Below are 23,470 nucleotides of genomic sequence, written 5' to 3'. Positions count from 1 at the left end.
CCTACCTTGAGACGTCTTCACCCAGCCGGGCACAAGTGGTCCTCCAGAGGGGTAGAACTCTTCATCCGATCCATGCAGAAGAGGACCTCCATACGGGCAGAAGTCTTCATCCAGGCGGCATCTTCTTTCTTCATCTATCCGGAGCAGAGCGGGTCCATATTCAAGCCAGCCGATGTGGAGCATCCTCTTCTTCCAACGACTCCCGACGAATGAAGGTTCCTTTAAATGACATCATCCAAGATGGCGTCCCTTGAATTCCGATTGGCTGATAGGATTCTATCAGCCAATCGGAATTAAGGTAGGAAAAATCCTATTGGCTGATCCAATCAGCCAATAGAATTGAGCTTGCATTCTATTGGCTGATTGGAACAGCCAATAGAATGCGAGCTCAATCCTATTGGCTGATTGAATCAGCTAATAGGATTGAACTTCAATTCTATTGGCTGATTGGATCAGCCAATAGAATTTTTCCTACCTTAAGTCCAATTGGCTGATAGAATCCTATCTTGGATGACGTCATTTAAAGGAACCTTCATTCGTCGGGAGTCGTCGGAAGAAGAGGATGCTCCGCGTCAGCTGACTTGAAGATGGACCCGCTCCGGATGGATGAAGATAGAAGATGTCGCCTGGATGAAGACTTCTGCCCATCTGGAGGTCCTCTTCTGCCCAGATCGGATGAAGACTTCTTCCCCTCTGGAGGACCACTTGTGCCCGGCTGGGTGAAGACGTCTCAAGGTAGGGTGATTTTCAAGGGGGTAGTGTTAGGTTTTATTAAGGGGGGGTTGGGTGGCTTTTAGAGTAGGGTTGGGTGTGTAGGTGGTGGGTTTTAATGTTGGGGGGGGTTATTGTATATTTTTTTACAGGTAAAAGAGCTGATTACTTTGGGGCAATGCCCCGCAAAAAGCCCTTTTAAGGGCTATTTGTAATTTAGTATAGGGTAGGGCTTTTTATTATTTTGGGGGGCTTTTTTATTTTATTAGGGGGATTAGATTAGGTGTAATTAGTTTAAAATTCTTGTAATTATTTTATAATTTTCTGTAATTTAGTGTTTCTTTTTTTCATACTTTAGTTTATTTAATTTAATTGTAGTTAGTTTAGATAATTTATTTAATTATAGTGTAGTGTTAGGTGTAATTGTAACTTAGGTTAGGAATTATTTTACAGGTAAATTTGTAATTATTTTAACTAGGAAGTTATTAAATAGTTAATAACTATTTAATAACTATTCTACCTAGTTAAAATAAATACAAAGTTGCCTGTAAAATAAAAATAAAACCTAAGCTAGCTACAATGTTACTTTTAAATAGGAATTATTAGTAATTTTATTTTGTTTTATTTAAATTATATTTAAGTTAGGGGGGTGTTAGGGTTAGGGTTAGACTTAGGTTTAGGGGTTAATACATTTAATATAGTGGCGGCGACGTTGGGGGCGGCAGATTAGAGGTTAATAAATGTAGGTAGGTGTCGGCGATGTTAGGGACGGCAGTTTAGGGGTTGATAAAATGTAACTAGTGTTTGCAAGGCGGGAGTGCGGCGGTTTAGGGGTTAATATATTTATTAAAGTGTCGGCGATGTCCGGTCGGCAGATTAGGGGTTAAAAACTTTAGTTAACTGTTTGCGATGTGGGGGAGCCTCGGTTTAGGGCTTAATAGGTAGTTTATGGGTGTTAGTGTACTTTTTATCACTTTAGTTAAGAGTTTTATGTTACAGCGTTAGCCCATGAAACTCTTAACTACTGACATTTAAATGCCGTATCAGTCTTGACAGGAGAGGGTGTACCGCTCACATTCTGCAAGACTCGTAATACTGGCGTTATGCAAGTCCCATTAAAAAGATAGGGTACGCAATTGACGTAAGGGGATTTTTGGTATGCTCGAGTCGCATAAAAAAAGTGAGCGGTACACCTGTACCTGCCAGACTCGTAATACCAGCGGGCGTTAAAAAGCAGCGCTGGGACTAGGGATGGGCTAATGTGTAAATTTTCGAATTTCGAATGTAGAACGAATGTTATTACCGAAATTCGAATTCTAAATCCGAATGTCGATAAGAACGAATATTCTTAAAAATTCGAAAATCGGATGTTACTTACAGTTTTCGAATGTCACTTTCTAATTCGAATGTTTATAATTATATCGAACGTCCACATTCGAAATTTTCGAATTTAACATTCTATTTAACAAATACTATTCAGAAGTTCAATAGTTCATGTGGTAGGGCGGTAATCTAGTAAATTGATACATAATAGATACAAATATATCATTTCGAATGTTTCCATATAGAATATTGCATAATTCGAATGTTACATTTAAAGAAAGCATTAGAAATACTATTACAAACATATAAATTTGAATTTTTCGAATTCGAATATAAATTCGAATTTTTCGAATTCGAATATAAATTCGAATTTTTCGAATTCGAATATAAATTCGAATTTTTCGAATTCGAATATAAATTCGAATTTTTCGAATTCGAATATAAATTCGAATTTTTCGAATTCGAATATTGCATAATTCGAATATTACATTTAAAGAAAAAGCATTAGAAATACTATTACAATCTAAATTCGAATTTTTCGAATTCGAATACACGTATTGCATAATTCAAATATTACATTTAAAGAAAAAGCATTAGAAATACTATTACAATCTAAATTCGAATTTTTCGAATTCGAATATTGCATAATTCAAATATTTCATTTAAAGAAAAAGCATTGGAAATACTATTACAATCTAAATTCGAATTTTTCGAAAAGAATATTATCGAATGTAATCGTAAAATTCGAAACCAAACATTCGAAAATCGAATGTTAGAATGTTATGTAAACATTCGAAATTCGATTCAAACGAACGAATGTGTTAAAATTTGTGCTGTTTTTCGAATGTTGCGAAACATTCGCCCATCCCTAGCTGGGACCTCTCAGCGCTGCTTTTTAAGGCTAACGAAAGACTCGTAATCTAGGCGTAAGAATGATGTGTTTACTTACATCGTATGCTGAACTTACATGAAACTGGCAAATTCCCCAAACAACAGTGAATAAAGAACTAGAAATGTTTTGTGAAATTGATGAAAAAAATGTTTTCTAAAGAATTGGATCAGTTTCTTTAAGGTGTTTTAGTGATAACTACTGTATATGATGAATTAATAATAACATCCTTTAAAAACGGTATGAAACTTGTTTATTTTTTCAAATGGATTGAGATGGGTTTGAATGTAAATGAAACGATAATATGAATATACCCATTTATTTCATCTTCTTAATACGGAACCAAATTAACACCTTACATTTGCACAAATATATATTTTATTGTAGAACGTACATATTAAACAGTTAATTGGGGGGGGGGGGCTGGTTTGCTTTTTTAATTTTTTTAATTCTATTTGTTTCACAAATCTGGATATTAATTAAATATTAAAGCTTGATTTTATGTTAACTACGGCATCGTGTTGACTCTCTAACAGTTCAAAAGAATGGAATGTTATCGAGAAATCAGAGAAAAGCCGTCTACAGCACCAGGTTAGAGAAGATGGAGAATTTTGGTAAGTAAAAGCCTTTTCTGTAGGTATAACAAAGTACTTTTAGGTATTTAGTATTTAAAGACACAATAAACACCTTGATATTTAAATATCAAAAGTATAGTAAAGCATTGTAAACTAACTTTGCAATATACTTTTATTATTTATTTTACCCCATTATCATGTAATTTAGTTCTGGAAATTGAGGATTTTCTCATTCTCAAAACGGAAAGCACACACTGCAGACTTCTAAAGCCTAACCCTGCTACACATCTTACCTCCATTGGCTTTAACAGATAAGAACTGCAAACAAATGCAAATGTTAACATGATGACTGTTGCTAGCCTTATCAGCTGCAGCCCAGATTGACTCCTCCAAAAAAGGCAAGTGGAGGGTGGAGTTTGGCTATTTAAAAAAAAATAACACAAACAACATGTTAAGTTGTTTTAAAAATGTTTAGACTTGTGTTCCTCTACTTGCTAGATATATATTTTTATATATATATATATATACTTACTTATGACACTGAAGTTGGCCTTGGCTTTTAATTGTGGGTCTAAGGTGGTTCCAACATGGTCCCAAATCCTGGAGATTGGGACATATCTGTGACAAATGGAAGACTATGTATTTCTTTCCATTGAGAAGGCTGGTCTCTTTGCAGAGATGTGGGTTATGTGAGATGACAAATGTCAGGCAGGTCCATCACTTGAGAACCTTTGTTTGTAATCTAACCCTGGTTTACTAAAGGCCTGGAGTAACAAAGATTTAATTCTGTAAATTATATTGAGCTGAGAGCCATTAGACCACAGATGTAAGGAGGGTGATTGAGCTAGAATGCAAATAACCCATTTTTGCCCTCCCCTCCTCCTGACTCCCCCAAACAAGGTTCTACTGTTGTACTCCTCTTTGTCTCCACTACATGCTCAGTTTAATAGGAGATTACATTAAATTGATCTCTAGGTCTCTGGGATCTTCCTGTTTCCCAATCCTTTAACGGTTTTCTATCCTAGACTTTGTTGCTATTGCACAATTTTTTGTGATGATGTATCAGCAGATATAGACTATTCCAAAATTCCTTTTAATGTTTATGTACCTTGTTTAATATCTATTGCTGTCATTATATCTGTACTGCTTCACACATCAATAAAGCTGAAGATATAAAGAAAATGTTTATAATTGGCTGACATGTTATTCTATAGGAAGACAACATACATATCTTGTAATTACAAGGTGTTTATTGTTCCACTGTTTCTGGTGTTAGATGTCCTCATTCAGTCTACTTTTAATGATATTCTTATCTGACCCACTTGCTCATGCTGGTTACTTGTCTCTGATTTCCATCAAACCCAGTTCTGACAGATGTCACTAGCGTTCCCATGACACTGGCATTACCTTTCCACCTCCACTTTAAACCAGCTAACATTTATCCATTAACCCCTTAAATAATTTGTCAATTATCCGCTATTAAATTCACACACAGCATGCTTTGATATTGCTACCCCTATCGTATACCCCCTAAATTATCCAGCATACTCAACAAACTCTACCCTCAAGGTTTTGCTCAACTGGAGGTCCCCCACATCTAATGCAAAGCCAATATCAAAAATTAAATTGATCCAAACCCATTTTTCCTCCAGTAGTACTAAATAGTTCTGAGACATGCATCATAATAGGTTTCTTTGTAAATGTATTGAGGTTTACTATAAATGTAAAGGCAGGGTTAATTAGTACTGCAAATATAATAGACAAGAAATACAATTTAAAGGGACAACCTACACCAGAATGTTTATTGTTTAAAAAGATAGATAATCTCTTAATTACCCATCCCCTAGTTTTGCATAACCAGAACAGTTATATTAATACACTTTTTACCTCTGTGATTACCTTGCATCTAAGCCTCTGCAAACTGCCCCCTTATTTCAGTTATTTTGACAGACTCTGCTGACTCCTAGGTAACTCCACGGGAGTGAGCACAATGTTATCTATATGGCATACATGAACTAATGCCCTCTAGTTGTGAAAAATGTCAAAATGCATTCAGATAAGAGGCAGCCTTTAAGGGCTAAGAAATTAGCATATTTCAACTAAGAATACCAAGAGAACAAAGCAAAATTGATGATTAAAGTAAATTGGAAAGTTGTTTAAAATTATTTGCCCTATCTGAATCACGAAAGTTTATTTTTGACTTTAAGTGAAACAATGTTCTCTGATTATAAAAATGTTTACATTTCTTATAATATTGCTAAATATTTTACAGTTTTTAGTTTGACGATAATAATTTCTTTATTAGGATGTCATTTGATGACTTCATGAAGAACTTCACAAAACTGGAAATCTGCAACCTAACTGCAGATGCTTTAGAAGCGGATCAGCTACAAACATGGACAGTTTCTGTAAATGAAGGACGATGGGTTAGGGGTTGCTCAGCTGGGGGATGCCGCAATTTCCCAGGTAATTTAAAAATTCTCAGTGGACAGTATCAAATAATATTATGAATAACATAAGTATAAATAACCACTGAATATTTTTTTCTGATATATACTAGTAGGTACAATCTATATATTGTAAATAGTGTTTGCTTCCCCGCCAAGGTATTTTTTCTGCTCTGTTATTTCTCTCCTTGGTGAACTGACTTCTAAAATAATTCAGAAAAAAGAGAAATGTATGGCTTTAAAGGGACAATGTACTGCCATTTTTTCTGTCCGTTATTTAGGACTTTAGACTGCTTTGAAGTTCATGATGGTTAGTATAGTTCTCTAAACCTTCTGACTTAGCTGTTACCTGGTTTTGTCTTATCAGTCAGATAGTAGTCTAATTCATCATTCTTTTTATATAACAAGCAAGAAGATGTCCATTTAACCTTACTGATAGATCTTTCAACTGAATGAGTGAATGCAATAAAAGATGAGAAACTAGGATTAAAGAGACATTTACCCAAATTTTTATTTTATGATTTAGATAGAGTATTCAATATTAAATGGCTTTCCAATTTACTTCTATTATCAAATCTGTTTAAATATCTTGGTATACTTTGTTGATGAAGCAACAGTGCACGACTGGGAGCTAGCTGCACACCAGGTGAGCCAATGACAAGAGGCATATATGTGCAGCCACCAAAAAGTAGCTAGCTCTCAGTAGCGCATTGTTGATACTGAGCCTACCTATGTATGCTTTCAACAAAGGTTACCAAGAAAACAAAACTTGGTAGAGAATAGAAGTAAATTGGAAAGGTAATTAAACTTATGTCCAGGACTCAAAGTAACAAGCACTCGAGAGAGAGTATCAAAAAGTAAAATTATATTTTATTAAAGGTCCATAAAAAGCGAACAATTGGCAGGGACAGGATACAATAATCCAGCTCCTGACGCGTTTCACACTCCTTAGAGGCGCTTACTCATTGACTCAATTAAACTTGTATGCTTTATTTGAATCGTAAAAATTTAATTTTTACTTTACTGTCCCTTTAATATTTGTGTTAACTATAATAATGGTTTCTGTTATTTTCCTATTACATTTACAACAACCAAAAATTAAATATTTGTAACAGCTAATCACACTACAAAAAAGGGGCACATTTTCCAGTAATGTTTACTGATATTTTTGTTTTCAATGTGACAGATACATATTGGACCAACCCTCAATATCGTCTCAAGCTCCTTGAAGAAGATGATGATCCTGATGACAATGAAGTTGTCTGCAGCTTCCTGGTCGCTTTAATGCAGAAGAATCGTCGAAAAGACAGGAAGGCAGGAGCCAATCTCTACACCATTGGCTTTGCTATATATGAGGTATCATCAGTAGATATCTGGGAGAATTAGATCTTTCATGCTACATCTTTGTTGGCTTAAAGGGATGGTAAAGTCATAATTAGACATTCGTGATTTAGACAGAGCATACACTTTTAAACAAATTTCCAATTTACGTCTATTATTTAATTTGCTTCCTTCTCTTGTTATCCTTTGCTGAAAGGTTTATCTAGGTAAGCTCAGGAGCAGCAAATAACCTAGGTTCTAGCTGCTGATTGGTGGCTGCATATATAAGCAGATTTTTATTGGCTGACCCATGTGTTCATTTAGAAAGCAGTAGTGCATTGTTGCTCCTTCAACAAATGATACCAAGAGAATGAAGCAAATGTTGTAATAGAAGTAAAATGGAAAGTTTTTTAAAATTGTATGTTCTACATATATCATGAAAGACAAATTTTGGGTTTCATGTCCCTTTAAGAAGTCAAGTGGTAAACTAAGCCAATGTGTCCCCTTCTATTTCATCTTCTGTTTTTGTCAAACCTAAGAACCCCTTTAATCACTGTAGTATTAATTGGTTGAGAATTTGAATATTTTTACATTAACTGTGTGATAAGTAGAGGATTGGATTAAATATATTTTACTCTTTTCATGTGCGTACAGTTTTGCTTTTGGATGAGATATAGGCACATTTTTAGAGCTCTAACACATTTATTACTCTAAAGCTAATGTCTAACAGGCTAGAAAACTGACATTTACACTGTCCAAATAATCTCCAGTTAAATCAACTGAAATAGGAGACTCTCTCTGGTCCAAAAAGGGATCATATCCCCCATTTAGAGAGAGACAGGTGGATACTGCTGTCCCAAATTGTTTATTTAGCCAATGCTAAGGCAGTCATGAAGCACACTTACGCATTTCACACCTTGTGGTACTTTGTCAAAGGGATCGAATTGTAGAAACCTACCCAGCCAAGGAGAGCCAGAGAGAGGTGGACAGTCACTAATAGTTAATATTTTGTTTATCTTATGAAATATTGAAACCATCTTTTTTGTAGACACAGTCTAATAGATTTTTTTTAAAAATCATTTTTATAAGTAATTTTTTTTGTTGAAGCTAAAATAAGTCAGTCTATTAATGTTCTCAATTTATGAGGTTAGAAGAATTTTGTTTTATTAAAAATTAAGAAATACACACCTTATATTATACTTAAAGGGACAGGCAACACCAGAATTTTTGTTGTTTAAAAAGAAAGATAGTCCCTTTATTACCCATTCCCCAGTTTTGCAAAACTAACAATGTTATAGAAATACACTTTTTACCTCTGTGATTACATTGCACCTATGCCTCTGCAAACTGCCCCCTTATTTCAGTTCTTTTGACAGACTTGCATTTTAGCCAATCAGTGCTATCTCCAGGGTAACTTCACGTGCATGAACTCAATGTTATCTGTATGAAACACATGAACTAATGCCCTCTAGTGGTCAAATGCATTCAGATTAGAGGCAGTCTTCAAGGTCTAAAAAATTAGCATATGAACCTCCTAGGTTTAGCTTTCAACTATGAATACCAAGAGAACAAAGCAAAATTTGTGATAAAAGTAAATTAGAAAGTTGTTTAAAATTACATTCCCTATTTAAATCATGAAAATGTTTATTTAGCTTGACTGTTCCTTTAATGCCAGTACAGAAAAAAATGAGTAAACTGGATGAAATCTAAAACTGTCTATATGAGTGTTTACAACTTCATGTGAAAGCTGAGGTTCGGGCAGTCTGGCTTTCCCATTAAGGTTGTTGCATTTCATTTGTTATCATTACAAATGTTGTCATATAGGGGTTAGGTTTAACAATACTGTAGTGCATGCATTCCTCATACTAAGCATTGCATTATAATCCACTTGTGCAATGACATCCCCCTGCTCTTGTGCAACAAGTTACACAAGAGCAGAGCTTGTCAATCACCATGGCCAAATCATTCTGGGGCTATTTTAATTCACCAATTCTAACTTGGTGGAGAGGTATTAGGAAGCAACTGTTCCGTAATGAGCTGTCATTCAAATGATAAGGGAATTCACCGCTTGACAAATCTACCCCTCAGTGTCACTGGATATTTAATACTAAATTCATAAGTGGTGATATTCCAGACATTGTGAGCTTAGCTTTATTATTATTCAGCAGTAGAAGCGCTGATACATTGTATGTGCAACATTTCACCATAAATCCTGTCTGCAGTGTAAATTTTGTAGTTCTTGAGTGTTTTAAACACAGATGTTCTGCTCTGTTAGTAACATAATGTTATCTTTAGATCCCCTTAAAAGGATATGGAATTCCTAAATACCATTAAATCACCTTTCTTACTTGAAATATTGTATAAATGTTAAAAGAATTATTTGTTTTTTTATGTCCTGAATCCTGGGAATGTTTTCAGCTCACACTGCATATTTTTTCATTCTTAGTTAAACTGTTTACAAGCCGTTTAAAGCAAGTTTTTTTGTATGATTTCTTAGCAGAATGCATGCACTGTCCAGCATATTCTCTGTACAGGGAGTGCAGAATTATTAGGCAAATGAGTATTTTGACCACATCATCCTCTTTATGCATGTTGTCTTACTCCAAGCTGTATAGGCTCGAAAGCCTACTACCAATTAAGCATATTAGGTGATGTGCATCTCTGTAATGAGAAGGGGTGTGGTCTAATGACATCAACACCCTATATCAGGTGTGCATAATTATTAGGCAACTTCCTTTCCTTTAGCAAAATGGGTCAAAAGAAGGACTTGACAGGCTCAGAAAAGTCAAAAATAGTGAGATATCTTGCAGAGGGATGCAGCACTCTTAAAATTGCAAAGCTTCTGAAGCGTGATCATCGAACAATCAAGCGTTTCATTCAAAATAGTCAACAGGGTCGCAAGAAGCGTGTGGAAAAACCAAGGCGCAAAATAACTGCCCATGAACTGAGAAAAGTCAAGCGTGCAGCTGCCAAGATGCCACTTGCCACCAGTTTGGCCATATTTCAGAGCTGCAACATCACTGGAGTGCCCAAAAGCACAAGGTGTGCAATACTCAGAGACATGGCCAAGGTAAGAAAGGCTGAAAGACGACCACCACTGAATAAGACACACAAGCTGAAACATCAAGACTGGGCCAAGAAATATCTCAAGACTGATTTTTCTAAGGTTTTATGGACTGATGAAATGAGAGTGAGTCTTGATGGGCCAGATGGATGGGCCCGTGGCTGGATTGGTAAAGGGCAGAGAGCTCCAGTCCGACTCAGACGCCAGCAAGGTGGAGGTGGAGTACTGGTTTGGGCTGGTATCATCAAAGATGAGCTTGTGGGGCCTTTTCGGGTTGAGGATGGAGTCAAGCTCAACTCCCAGTCCTACTGCCAGTTTCTGGAAGACACCTTCTTCAAGCAGTGGTACAGGAAGAAGTCTGCATCTTTCAAGAAAAACATGATTTTCATGCAGGACAATGCTCCATCACACGAGTCCAAGTACTCCACAGCGTGGCTGGCAAGAAAGGGTATAAAAGAAGAAAATCTAATGACATGGCCTCCTTGTTCACCTGATCTGAACCCCATTGAGAACCTGTGGTCCATCATCAAATGTGAGATTTACAAGGAGGGAAAACAGTACACCTCTCTGAACAGTGTCTGGGAGGCTGTGGTTGCTGCTGCAAGCAATGTTGATGGTGAACAGATCAAAACACTGACAGAATCCATGGATGGCAGGCTTTTGAGTGTCCTTGCAAAGAAAGGTGGCTATATTGGTCACTGATTTGTTTTTGTTTTGTTTTTGAATGTCAGAAATGTATATTTGTGAATGTTGAGATGTTATATTGGTTTCACTGGTAAAAATAAATAATTGAAATGGGTATATATTTGTTTTTTGTTAAGTTGCCTAATAATTATGCACAGTAATAGTCACCTGCACACACAGATATCCCCCTAAAATAGCTAAAACTAAAAACAAACTAAAAACTACTTCCAAAAATATTCAGCTTTGATATTAATTAGTTTTTTGGGTTCATTGAGAACATGGTTGTTGTTCAATAATAAAATTAATCCTCAAAAATACAACTTGCCTAATAATTCTGCACTCCCTGTAGATGCCAAATTTATGCACCATAGGAATCAGTGAACAGTGCCCAAATCAAACATTCTTTAGAATATTTTGTAGACTATTTTTTTGGCCAGTATAATCTTATATAATATGTATGCATCTTATTTTTGAACACACGTTTTTAAACTCGAAGGGCTCCATTTATGAAGCAGGCTCATCTCCACCTTTTAGGTGGCGGATTGAAATAATCCCGTTCCGATACGATCAGGATGATTGACAGCCCCTGCTAGAGGCCGGAAGGCCACCAGTGAGCAGGGGGCGGCATTACACAAGCATTTTACTAGAAATGCTCGTGCAATGATAAATGCCGACAGCGTAAGCTGTTGGCATTTAGCAATGTCGAGCGGACATGATTCGCTATAGCGAATTATGTTTGCCCAGCATTGAATAAATCTACCCCCAAGTATATACCTTGTGTTTATCTTGTGTGTTATATCTTATTTCTTAGCTTTAAACTGTTTGTCTACTCTGATTGGTACAGAGCGCTACAGGGTGTGCAAGGAGGAACATGTGCGCCTGAGGAACTATTCATGTGCTGTCCAAGAGGCACAATGCACTTCCTCCCTAGACACTCTGCGGCATGTGTAACTCATAACTGTCCAGGAACCCCTGGCTGAAGTGACAACCCAAAATGATGGATAACTTTACCAGATATGTTCATTTTTCATTACTAATAGTTGTGAATGTCTTGCTAATTCTTATTGGTTGATAGGCATCAATGGCCAAAAAAATAAAATAAATAAGCACATTTTAAGCATGTTCATTTTGTTCACAGGGTATTTTTGGGTACATCATCCCTTTAATCAGCAACCTTGGCACCCCTGATGTTTTGGAACTAAATTTCCCATGATGCTAAGACACTCTTTAGGCTGTCTGGGCATCATGGGAAATGTAGTTCCAAAACATCTGGTGTGCCAAGGTTGCTGACCCCTGCCTTAAAGAGATAATAAAACCATTTTTTTAATTTATTGATTCAGATAGAGTATGCAATTTTAAGCAACTTTCTAATTTACTCATATTATCAGTTTTTCTTTGTTTTTTGCTATCTTTATTTGAAAAGCAGACGTTAAAAGCTTAGGCACAGGCCCATTTTAGGTTCAGCACCCTGGATAGTGCTTGCTTATTGATTGCTACATTTTAGCCACCAATCATCAAGCACTACTCTGAACCAAAAATGGTCCTGCTCCTAAGCTTACTGCTTCTCAAATAAAGATAGCAAGAGAACAAAGAAAATTGATAATAGAAGTAAATTGGAAAGTTGCTTAAAATTGCATACTCTATCTGAATCATTAAAGGACCAGTAAACACAGTAGATTTGCATAATCAACAAATGTAAGATAAGACAATACAATAGCATTTACTCTGAATTTCAGATGAGTTGTAGATTTTTTTCTAACACATTTCAAAGTTATGTATATTTCCACTCCCCCTGTACCATGTGATAGCAAGCAGCCAATCACAAAATGCATATACGTATAGTCTGTGAGTTCTTGCACATGCTCAGTAGGAGCTGGTGACTCAAAAAGTGTAAATATAAAAGACTGTGAACATTTTTTTTTAATGGAAGTAAATTGGAAAGTTGTTTAAAATTACATGCTGTATCTGAATCATGAAAATATAATATAACCTGAGTGTCCCTTTAAAGAAAAAAAAATATGTTTAGTATCCCGTAATTTAACCTCTTAAGGACATATGACGGAATTTTTCCGTCATAAAACAATTGAGCAAACTGAAAGCTGTGTCCTTAAAGGGTTAACTGACTTTTTACTGAGATAAACGTAAACCAACACCAAGGGGGAAACAATTGATTGTGAATTTAGATACATTGCAGGGAAAAATATCCTTTCTAGTAAATATTTATTCTTTTTTTCTTTTTTTCCTTTTTAAGGTTCCAAAAGAGGTATGACATAAAAGAGATATGACATAAAAGGATAAGTACTGGAGATTAATGTAATAATTGTTGTTTGTGGCTACCTGTGCCAGTTGGAAACCCTATAATTGGGATTGTTTGCAGTGTTGTTTAATGCCTCTAAAACCTGCATGTGCCACTGTTTGATCCTGTATGTAACTGCAATGTATTTTTTAATTAGTTGTTTTTTAACCCTTTCATCAGGTTACCATAGTCAGTGTCTTTATGTAACTTCCCCTATGAAAAGTAAAATTAAATATAAAATAGTTTAATGCATGAATGGCTTTCTGTCTTGGATTACAAGATGATAGGGTTCAAAGGTTCATTGCAATAACAAAGGTATTTGTTTTTGTCTTGTTTCTGGCAAAGGTTTTGTTTCAAAATGGGAAAAAAACTAATTACTAATTATTTCTAGCTTTCCCTATGTGAGACAGCAGTAAGGAAAAGCTAATGGTTGTATTTTACAATGCAGTTTAGGGTTTCTTTCTACTCATAAAACACTTAGGGCTAGATTACAAGTAGAGCGCTAATTAGTGCTTTCGCTAGAGTGCTAACTGTACTTGAACTAAACGTTTTGCGTGCATCAGGTTGCGCTGGTATTATGAGTTAAAAGTACAAATTTATCGCTCCAGCACTAACCCAACATGCGCAAAAAGCGGAACTTACACTATTGCACATGTGATAACCTATTCCCCCATAGAAGTCAATGGAGATAAAAGTGGAAACAAACCCTAACACCCTACTTGCAAGCCATAAGATCCCTACTCTAATAACCCCTTAACCACCAAATAGCCCATGGCAAAGTCCCCACTACACTAAACTGCTGCCCCCCCACATCGCAAAGTCCCCATTACACTATTAACCCCTAAACTGCCAGCCCCCATATTGCAAAGTCCCCACTACATTATTAACCCCTAAATTGTCATCCCCAACGCAAATTAACTCACTAATATATAAACCCTCTAACCTAACACTGCCTAAATTAACCCAAAATAGACTAACCCTACTTCAACCAAAAACTACCTTTAAAAAAAAAAAAAACTTACCTGAGAAAGTAAAAAAACTAACCTTTGCTTGTTAAAAAATAAACCTACCATTACTATTTAAAAAAAAAGCCTTACATTACACAAAAAAAACTAACATTACTGTAAAAAAAAAATTACAAAAAAAATTACAAAAACATAATTTATGCTTACCAGATAAATTCCTTTCCTTCCTGGCAGGGAGAGTCCACAACTTCATTCCTTACTGTTGGGAAATACAACACCTGGCCACCTGGAGGAGGCAAAGACATCCCAGCCAAAGGCTTAAATATCCATCCCATTTCCCCTATCCCCCAGTCATTCTGCCGAGTGAACAAGGAAAAGTAGGAGAAACATCAGGGTATAAAGGTGCCAGAAGAAATAATATAAAAAAGAGAGCCGCCCATCAAAACATAAATTATGGGCAGGGTCGCGGACTCTCCCTGCCAGGAAGGAAAGGAATTTATCTGGTAGGCATAAATTATGTTTTCGTTCCATAAGGCAGGGAGAGTCCATGACTTCATTCCTTACTGTTAAGAAAACTATACCCAAGCTCCAGAGGACACTGAATGAATAACGGGAGGGAACAGAAAAAAGAGGCGGACCCTTTTCTGAGGGCACCACAGCCTGCAAAACTTTTCACCCGAAAGCTACTTCAGCCAAAGCAAACACACCAAACATAAAATATTTAGAAAAAGTGTGTAAGGAGGACCAGGTAGCCGCCATACAAATCTGATCCATTGAGGCTTCATTCTTAAAAGCCCAAGAGGAAGCCATTGCTCTAGTGGAATGAGACGTTATCCTCTCAGGAGGCTGTTGTCCCGCTGTCTCATAAGCTAAGCGGATGACACTCCTCAACCAGAAAGATAGAGAAGTCATAGTAGCCTTCTGCCCTTTAAGCTTTTCCGTATAGATGACAAACAAAGAGGAAGAATGTCTGAATTCCTTAGTAACCTGAAGATAGAACTTCAAGGCACGAGCCACATCTAGATTGTGAAGAAAATGTTCCTTCACTGAAGAAGGATTAGGACACAAGGAAGGAACAACAATTTATTTATTAATATTATGATTCGACACCACCTTAGGGAGGAACCCTAGTTTAGTGCGTAAAACCGCCTTATCCACATGAAAAACCAGTAAGGGTGTCACATTGCAAAGCAGAAATCTCAGAAACTCTGCACGCAGAGGATATAGCCAACAAAAAAAGAACCTTCCAAGATAACAATTCAATGTCAACAGTATGCATAGACTCAAACGGAGCCTGCTGCAAAACACTAAGAACAAGATCGAGGCTCCAGGGCGGAGCCCCAGGTCTAAACACAGGTCTGATCCTAGCCAGAGCCTTAACAAAGGACTGCACATCCGGAAGCTCAGACAATCTTTTGTGCAGTAACACTGATATCTGTCCCTTCAGGGAACTAGCAGATAAATCCTTCTCCAGTCCATCCTGGAGAAAAGCTAAAATTCTGGCAACCTTATCCTTATGCCAGGAAAAGTCATGCTCTTCACACCAGTACAAGTTAGTTCTCCACACTGTATGGTAGATACGACGAGTAACTGGCTTACGCGCTTGAACCAGAGTGTCAATAACACCCTCAGAAAACCCTCTCTAGGCTAAGACAAAGCGTTCAATCTTCACGCAGTCAGCCTTAGAGAATCTAGATTTTGATGAATGAAGGGACCCTGTATCAGCAGATCTTTGCGACAAGGTAACCAACCACATCCTTCGTAGCCACGACAGAGCAACCGGAACCACTGATGCTCGGTTCTGCTTGATGTGAGCCACCACACGAGGGAGAAGCGGTAATGGAAGAAAAAGATATATGAGCCTCAACCTCCATGGTACTGATAGGGCATCTATCAGTTCTGCCTGAGGATTCCTCAACCTCGACCCATACCTGGGCAACTTGGTATTGAGCTGCATATCTCTGCAAACACCTCAGTGGAGAGACCATTTCCCTGGTTGAAAGGATTGCCTGCTGAGGAAGTCCGCTTCCCAGTTGTCCACACCCGGAATGTGGATCGCTGACAGCGTACATCTGTGAGTCTCCGCCCACTATAGTATATGAGATACTTCTCTCATCGCCAAGGAACTTTTCATTCTCCCCTGATGATTTATGTAGGCAACCGAGGTTATATTGTCTGATTGGAATCTGATAAACTGGGACGAACCCAGAAGAGGCCAAGCCTTCAAGGCATTGAAGATTGCCAGGAGTTCCAAAATATTGATCGGAAGGGAGGACTCCTCCTGAGTCCACAAACCTTGTACCTTCTTGGCACCCCAAACAGCTCCCCAGCTGGAAAGGCTTGTGTCCGTAGTCACAATCTCCCAGGATGGTCTCAAAAAGCACATGCCTTGGGACAGATGATCTGGAGAGAGCCACCAGGAGAGCGAGTCTCTCGACAGACTGTCCAGCACAATCTGTTGAGATAGATCTGAATGGTGGCAGTTCCATTGTCTCAGCATGCATAGTTGTAAGGGTATGTAATGGAATCTGGCAAAAGGAATGATGTCCATGCAGGACACCATGAGTCCGATTACCTACATACACTGAGCCACTGAGAGTCTCAAGGAGGCCTGGATGGCAAGACATGCAGAAGTTAGCTTGCAACATCTCTGATCTGTGAGGAATATTCTCATGGATATTGAGTCTATTATAGTTCACAGGAAATTCACCCTTGTACTTGGAGTAAGAGAACACTTTTCCAAGTTTATCTTCCATCCATGTGATCGAAGAAGACTGAGAAGGGACTCCGAATGTTCTTCCGCTAAATGAAAAGATGGTGCCTGTACCAAGATATCATCCAGGTAAGGTGCTACTGCAATACCTTGTGTATGGCAACAGCTAGCAGAGCCCCCAGAACCTTTGTAAATATACTTAGAGCAGTAACTAGGCCAAACAGAAGAGCTATGAACTGGAAGTGCTTATCCAGAAAAGCAAACCTCAGGAACTGAAAATGTTCTCTGTGAATCGGAACATGAAGGTATGCATCCTTCAGGTCTATTTTGGTTATAAACTGTCCTTTCTGAACCAGAGGAAGGGTTGACTGTATTGTCTCCATCTTGAAAGAGGGAACGGTCAGAAACTTGTTTAGGCACTTTAGGTCCAGAATAGGACGAAAAGTTCCCTCCTTTGGAAGCACAAAAAATTTTGTATAAAACCCCAAACCTCTTTCTGCTGCAGATACCGGGACAAATACTCCTAGAGAGGAGAGATCACAAACGTAACCTAAGAAGGCAGCCCTCTTTTCTGGTCTTGTCGAAAGACTGAAGAGTTGAAATCTTCCAAGTACTCTTGGGCTGCTCGGACTTGGAAGAGGACTGCTGGGACTTGTCAGCATGAAATAAAATCTTCCCCTTGAAATGAAGAGAAAGGAGTCTGGATTTAGAAGTCATATCCGCAGACCAAGATTTCAAACCGAGAGCCTACCGGGCTAGAACCGCAAAGCCAGTAGCCCTTGCATTTATGCAAATATTCTGCATATTTGTGTCACAGGTGAAGGAGTTAGCAATTCTCAGTGCCTTTATTCTCTCCTAAATATCATCAAGGGGAGTCTCCACCTCAAGGAGCTCCGACAGAGTGTCGCACCAGTAGGAAACTTCTCCAGCAACCGCGGCTATAGCTGCTGCCGGTTGAAATAAAAACCCTGTATGTTGAAAGATCTTCCTCAGAAAAGTTTCCATTTTTTTATCCATAGACTCTCTAAAAGAAGAACTATCCTCCAGAGGGATAGTAGTATGCTTAGCCAGCATGGAGCACTATCCACCTCCTGATGGAGCCCCACAAATCTAATTGAGAGTCAGAGAATGGGAATAATTTTTTAAAAGTAGACGAAGGGAAAAAAGAAGTTCCTAATCTTTCCCATTCGTTACTAATAATGTTTGCCATCTTAACTGCCACAGGAAAAGTCAGAGGGACCTTCCTATCTTCATAAACCCTTTCTAATTTAGGGATCTTAAGCTCCTCAGAAACCTATAGAGTAGACAGAACCTCCTTTAATAAAAAGCGCAGATGCTCAATTTTAAATCTAAAGGAGGGTTTCTCCGCTAAAGGAAGTTTAGTAACTGAAGTCTCCGACTCAGAAAGTTCACCCTCTGAAGCTACAGAGGTTAACTCATCCTCAAATAGCTGGTATATAGTAGCTAAATCCAACAAATATTTAGATGACTCTAGGTCAGGAGAACTATGTTCAACCTTTCTCTTGCGTTTGTTAGAGCGAGGTAAGGCACTCAAGGCCGCAGACACTGCCGATTGTAACTGCGCGGTAAAGTCTGCAGGAAAAAAGCCCCCTCCAGATAGAGGATTAGTTGAGCCGCAGGGAACTGCATGTGGAGCGGGTAATGTAAAAAGGGTAGCAATTTCTCGGGACCCAGATTCCTGAGAAGTAGATGACTCAGAAGGGCTAATAGCGCTATGAGTATTAGCAGGCTTGTCTCCTTTCTTAGACTTTAGAACAGTGTTTAGGCAAATGGAACAAAATTGAGCAGATGGCCCGCAGAAGGACAATCAAAAAGAAATGCTTTTAATTTAAAAAACGGCACCTTAATACTCCCAATGGCTGGGGCACTCACCACCTCCTAGACCCAGACAGCTAACAGTGAAAACTTTCTTCTCAGGAGTGATGTCTGCAGCAGGATCATAGGAAATGAAAGAGAATGCACCCAGTCCCGTAGTACGTAAGACATGACTTCCCCTGCTATGAAAAAGGGCTCCAAGCTATTATGAGATGCGCAACACTTCAAAAACTAAAGTGAAACCTGTTTGTTCCAAGCCAAAAACACACACACCCTAAGAGCCTAAAAAAACATAATTTATGTAAGAACTTACCTGATAAATTCATTTCTTTCATATTAGCAATAGTCCATGAGCTAGTGACGTATGGGAATATACATTCCTACCAGGAGGGGCAAAGTTTCCCAAACCTCAAAATGCCTATAAATACACCCCTCACCACACCCACAAATCAGTTTAACGAATAGCCAAGAATGATAAGAAAAAAGTGCGAAAGCATAAAAAATAAGGAATTGGAATAATTGTGCTTTATACAAAAAAATCATAACCACCACAAAAAAGGGTGGGCCTCATGGACTCTTGCTAATATGAAAGAAATGAATTTATCAGGTAAGTTCTTACATAAATTATGTTTTCTTTCATGTAATTAGCAAGAGTCCATGAGCTAGTGACGTATGGGATAATGAATACCCAAGATGTGGATCTTCCACACAAGAGTCACTAGAGAGGGAGGGATAAAATAAAGACAGCCAATTCCGCTGAAAAATAATCCACACCCAAAACAAAGTTTAAATCTTATAATGAAAAAAACTGAAAATATAAGCAGAAGAATCAAACTGAAACAGCTGCCTGAAGTACTTTTCTACCAAAAACTGCTTCAGAAGAAGAAAACACATCAAAATGGTAGAATTTAGTAAAAGTATGCAAAGAAGACCAAGTTGCTGCTTTGCAAATCTGATAAACAGAAGCTTCATTCTTAAATGCCCAGGAAGTAGAGACTGACCTAGTCGAATGAGTTGTAATCCTTTGAGGCGGAGTTCTACTCGACTCAACATAATTATGATGAATCAAAGACTTTAACCAAGATGCCAAGGAAATGGCAGAAGCCTTCTGACCTTTCCTAGAACCAGAAAAGATAACAAATAGACTAGAAGTCTTTTGGAAATCTTTAGTAGCTTCAATATAATATTTCAAAGCTCTAACTACATCCAAAGAATGCAACGATCTTTCCTTTCTTAGGATTAGGACACATTGAAGGAACCACAATTTCTCTACTAATGTTGTTAGAATTCACAACCTTAGGAAAAATTTTAAATGAAGTTTGCAATACCGCCTTATCCTGATGAAAAATCAGAAAAGGAGACTCACAAGAAAGAGCAGATAATTCAGAAACTCTTCTAGCAGAAGAGATGGCCAAAAGAAACAAAACTTTCCAAGAAAGTAATTTAATATCCAGCGAATGCATAGGTTCAAACGGAGGAGCTTGAAGAGCCCCCAGAACCAAATTCAAACTCCAAGGAGGAGAAATTGACTTAATAACAGGTTTTATACGAACCAAAGCCTGTACAAAACAATGAATATCAGGAAGACTAGCAATCTTTCTGTGAAAAAGAACAGAAAGAGCAGAGATTTGTCCTTACAAGGAACTTGCAGACAAACCTTTATCCAAACCATCCTGAAGAAACTGTAAAATTCTAGGAATTCTAAAAGAATGCCAAGAATAATGATGAGAAGAACACCAAGAAATGATAAGTCTTCCAGACTCGATAATATATCTTCCTAGATACAGATTTACGAGCCTGTAACATAGTATTAATTACGGAGTCAGAGAAACCTCTATGACTGAGAATCAAGCGATCGATCTCCATACCTTCAAATTTAAGGATTTGAGATCCTGATGGAAAAAAGGACCTTGCGATAGAAGGTCTGGTCTTAACGGAAGAGTCCATGGTTGGCAAGTAGCCATCCGGACAAGATCCGCATACCAAAACCTGTGAGGCCATGCTGGAGCCACCAGCAGAACAAACGAACGCTCCTTTAGAATCTTGGAAATCACTCTTGGAAGAAGAACTAGAGGCGGAAAGATATAGGCAGGATGATACTTCCAAGGAAGTGACAATGCATCCACTGCTTCCGCCTGAGGATCCCTGGATCTGGACAGATACCTGGGAAGCTTCTTGTTTAGATGAGAAGCCATCAGATCTATTTCTGGAAGTCCCCACATTTGAACAATCTGAAGAAATACCTCTGGGTGAAGAGACCATTCGCCAGGATGTAACGTTTGGCGACTGAGATAATCCGCTTCCCAATTGTCTATACCTGGGATATGAACCGCAGAAATTAGACAGGAGCTGGATTCCGCACATACCAGTATTCGAGATACTTCTTTCATAGCCAGAGGACTGTGAGTCCCTCCTTGATGATTGACATATGCCACGGTTGTGACATTGTCCGTCTGAAAACAAATTAACGACTCTCTCTTTAGAAAAGGCCACGACTGAAGAGCTCTGAAAATTGCACGGAGTTCCAAAATGTTGATTGGTAATCTTGCCTCCTGAGATTCCCAAACCCCTTGTGCTGTCAGAGACCCCAAACAGCTCCCCAACCTGTCAGACTTGCATCTGTTGAGATCACAGTCCAGGTCGGAAGAACAAAAGAAGCCCCCTGAACTAAACAATGGTGGTCTGTCCACCACGTAAGAGAGTGTCGTACAATCGGTTTTAAAGATATTGAGATATCTTTGTATAATCCCTGCACCACTGGTTCAGCATACAGAGCTGAAGAGGTCGCATGTGAAAACGAGCAAAGGGGATCGCGTCCGATGCAGCAGTCATAAGACCTAGAATTTCCATGCATAAGGCTACCGAAGGGAATGATTGAGACTGAAGGTTTCGACAAGCTGAAACCAATTTCAGACGTCTCTTGTCCGTCAAAGACAGAGTCATGGACACTGAATCTATCTGGAAACCTAAAAAGGTTACCCTTGTCTGAGGAATCAACGAACTCTTTGGTAAATTGATCCTCCAACCATGTTCTCGAAGAAACGATACAAGTCGATTCGTATGAGATTCTGCTAAATGTGAAGACTGAGCAAGTACCAAGATATCGTCCAAATAAGGAAATACCACAATACCCTTTTCTCTGATTACAGATAGAAGGGCACAGAGAACCTTTGTAAAAATCCTTGGAGCTGTTGCTAGGCCAAATGGCAGAGCCACAAACTGGTAATGCTTGTCTAGGAAAGAGAATCTCAGAAACTGATAGTGATCTGGATGAATCGGAATATGCAGATATGCATCTTATAAATCTATTGTGGACATATAATGCCCTTGCTGAACAAAAGGCAGAATAGTCCTTATAGTTACCATTTTGAATGTTGGTATCCCTACATAACGATTCAATATTTTTAAATCCAGAACTGGCCTGAAGGAATTCTCCTTCTTTGGTACAATGAAGAGATTTGAGTAAAACCCCAGCCCCTGTTCCAGGACTGGAACTGGCATAATTACTCCAGCCAACTCTAGATCTGAAACACATTTCAGAAATGCTTGAGCCTTCACTGGATTTATTGGGACACGGGAAAGACAAAATCTTCTTGCAGGAGGCCTATTCTGTACCCTTGTGAAACAATGTTCTGAATCCAAAGATTGTGAATCGAATTGATCCAAATTTCTTAGAAAAATTGTAATCTGCCCCCTACCAGCTGGGCTGGAATGAGGGCCGCACCTTCATGTGGACTTGGGAGCTGGCTTTGGCTTTCTAAAAGGCTTGGATTTATTCCAGACTGGAGATGGTTTCCAAACTGATACCGCTCCTTTAGGGGAAGGATCAGGCTTTTGTTCCTTATTGTGATGAAAGGAACGAAAACGATTAGAAGACCTAAATTTACCTTTAGATTTTTTATCCTGTGGTAAAAAAGTTCCTTTCCCCCCAGTAACAGTTGAAATAATAGAATCCAACTGTGAACCAAATAATTTATTACCCTGGAAAGAAAGGGAACGCAAAGTTGACTTAGAAGACATATCAGCATTCCAAGTTTTAAGCCATAAAGCTCTTCTAGCTAAGATAGCTAAAGACATATACATCAACCTTAATGATATCAAAGATGGCATCACAAATAAAATTATTAGCATGTTGAAGAAGATTAACAATGCTATGGGAATTATGATCTGTTACTTGTTGCGCTAAAGCTTCCAACCAGAAAGTTGAAGCTGCAGCAACATCCGCTAAAGATATAGCAGGTCTAAGAACATAAGTAAGCTTTTCTTAGAAAGGATTTAATTTTCCTATCTAAAGGATCCTTAAAGGAAGTACTATCTGCCGTAGGAATAGTAGTACGTTTAGCAAGAGTAGAGATAGCCCCATCAACCTTAGGGATTTTGTCCCAAAACTCTAATCTGTCAGATGGCACAGGATATAATTGCTTAAACTGTTTAGAAGGAGTAAAAGAATTACCCAAATTATTCCATTCCCTGGAAATTACTTCAGAAATAGCATCAGGGACGGGAAAAATCTCTGGAATAACTACAGGGGGCTTTAAAAACCGTATTCAAACGTTTAGATTTAGTATCAAGAGGACCAGATTCCTCTATTTCTAATGCAATTAAGACTTCATTAAGCAAAGAACGAATAAATTCCATTTTAAATAA

The 23,470-nt window shown here is 38.1% G+C and overlaps 1 protein-coding gene across 1 annotated transcript in view; it reads left to right on the top strand.

Annotated features, from left to right (window-relative positions):
- CAPN3 (calpain 3) overlaps positions 1 to 23,470 on the top strand; it is a 337,900-nt gene that overhangs the window by 150,404 nt on the left and 164,026 nt on the right. The window contains exons 9-12 of the mRNA XM_053697721.1: positions 3,460 to 3,537; positions 5,804 to 5,964; positions 7,132 to 7,301; positions 13,265 to 13,276. Of these exons, the coding sequence (XP_053553696.1) occupies positions 3,460 to 3,537; positions 5,804 to 5,964; positions 7,132 to 7,301; positions 13,265 to 13,276 (421 nt within the window). The remainder of the gene's footprint in view (positions 1 to 3,459; positions 3,538 to 5,803; positions 5,965 to 7,131; positions 7,302 to 13,264; positions 13,277 to 23,470) is intronic.

Source organism: Bombina bombina, chromosome 1 (assembly GCF_027579735.1).
Source record: "Bombina bombina isolate aBomBom1 chromosome 1, aBomBom1.pri, whole genome shotgun sequence".
Lineage (NCBI taxonomy): Eukaryota > Metazoa > Chordata > Amphibia > Anura > Bombinatoridae > Bombina > Bombina bombina.
This window is presented reverse-complemented; position numbering and strand designations above follow the sequence as displayed.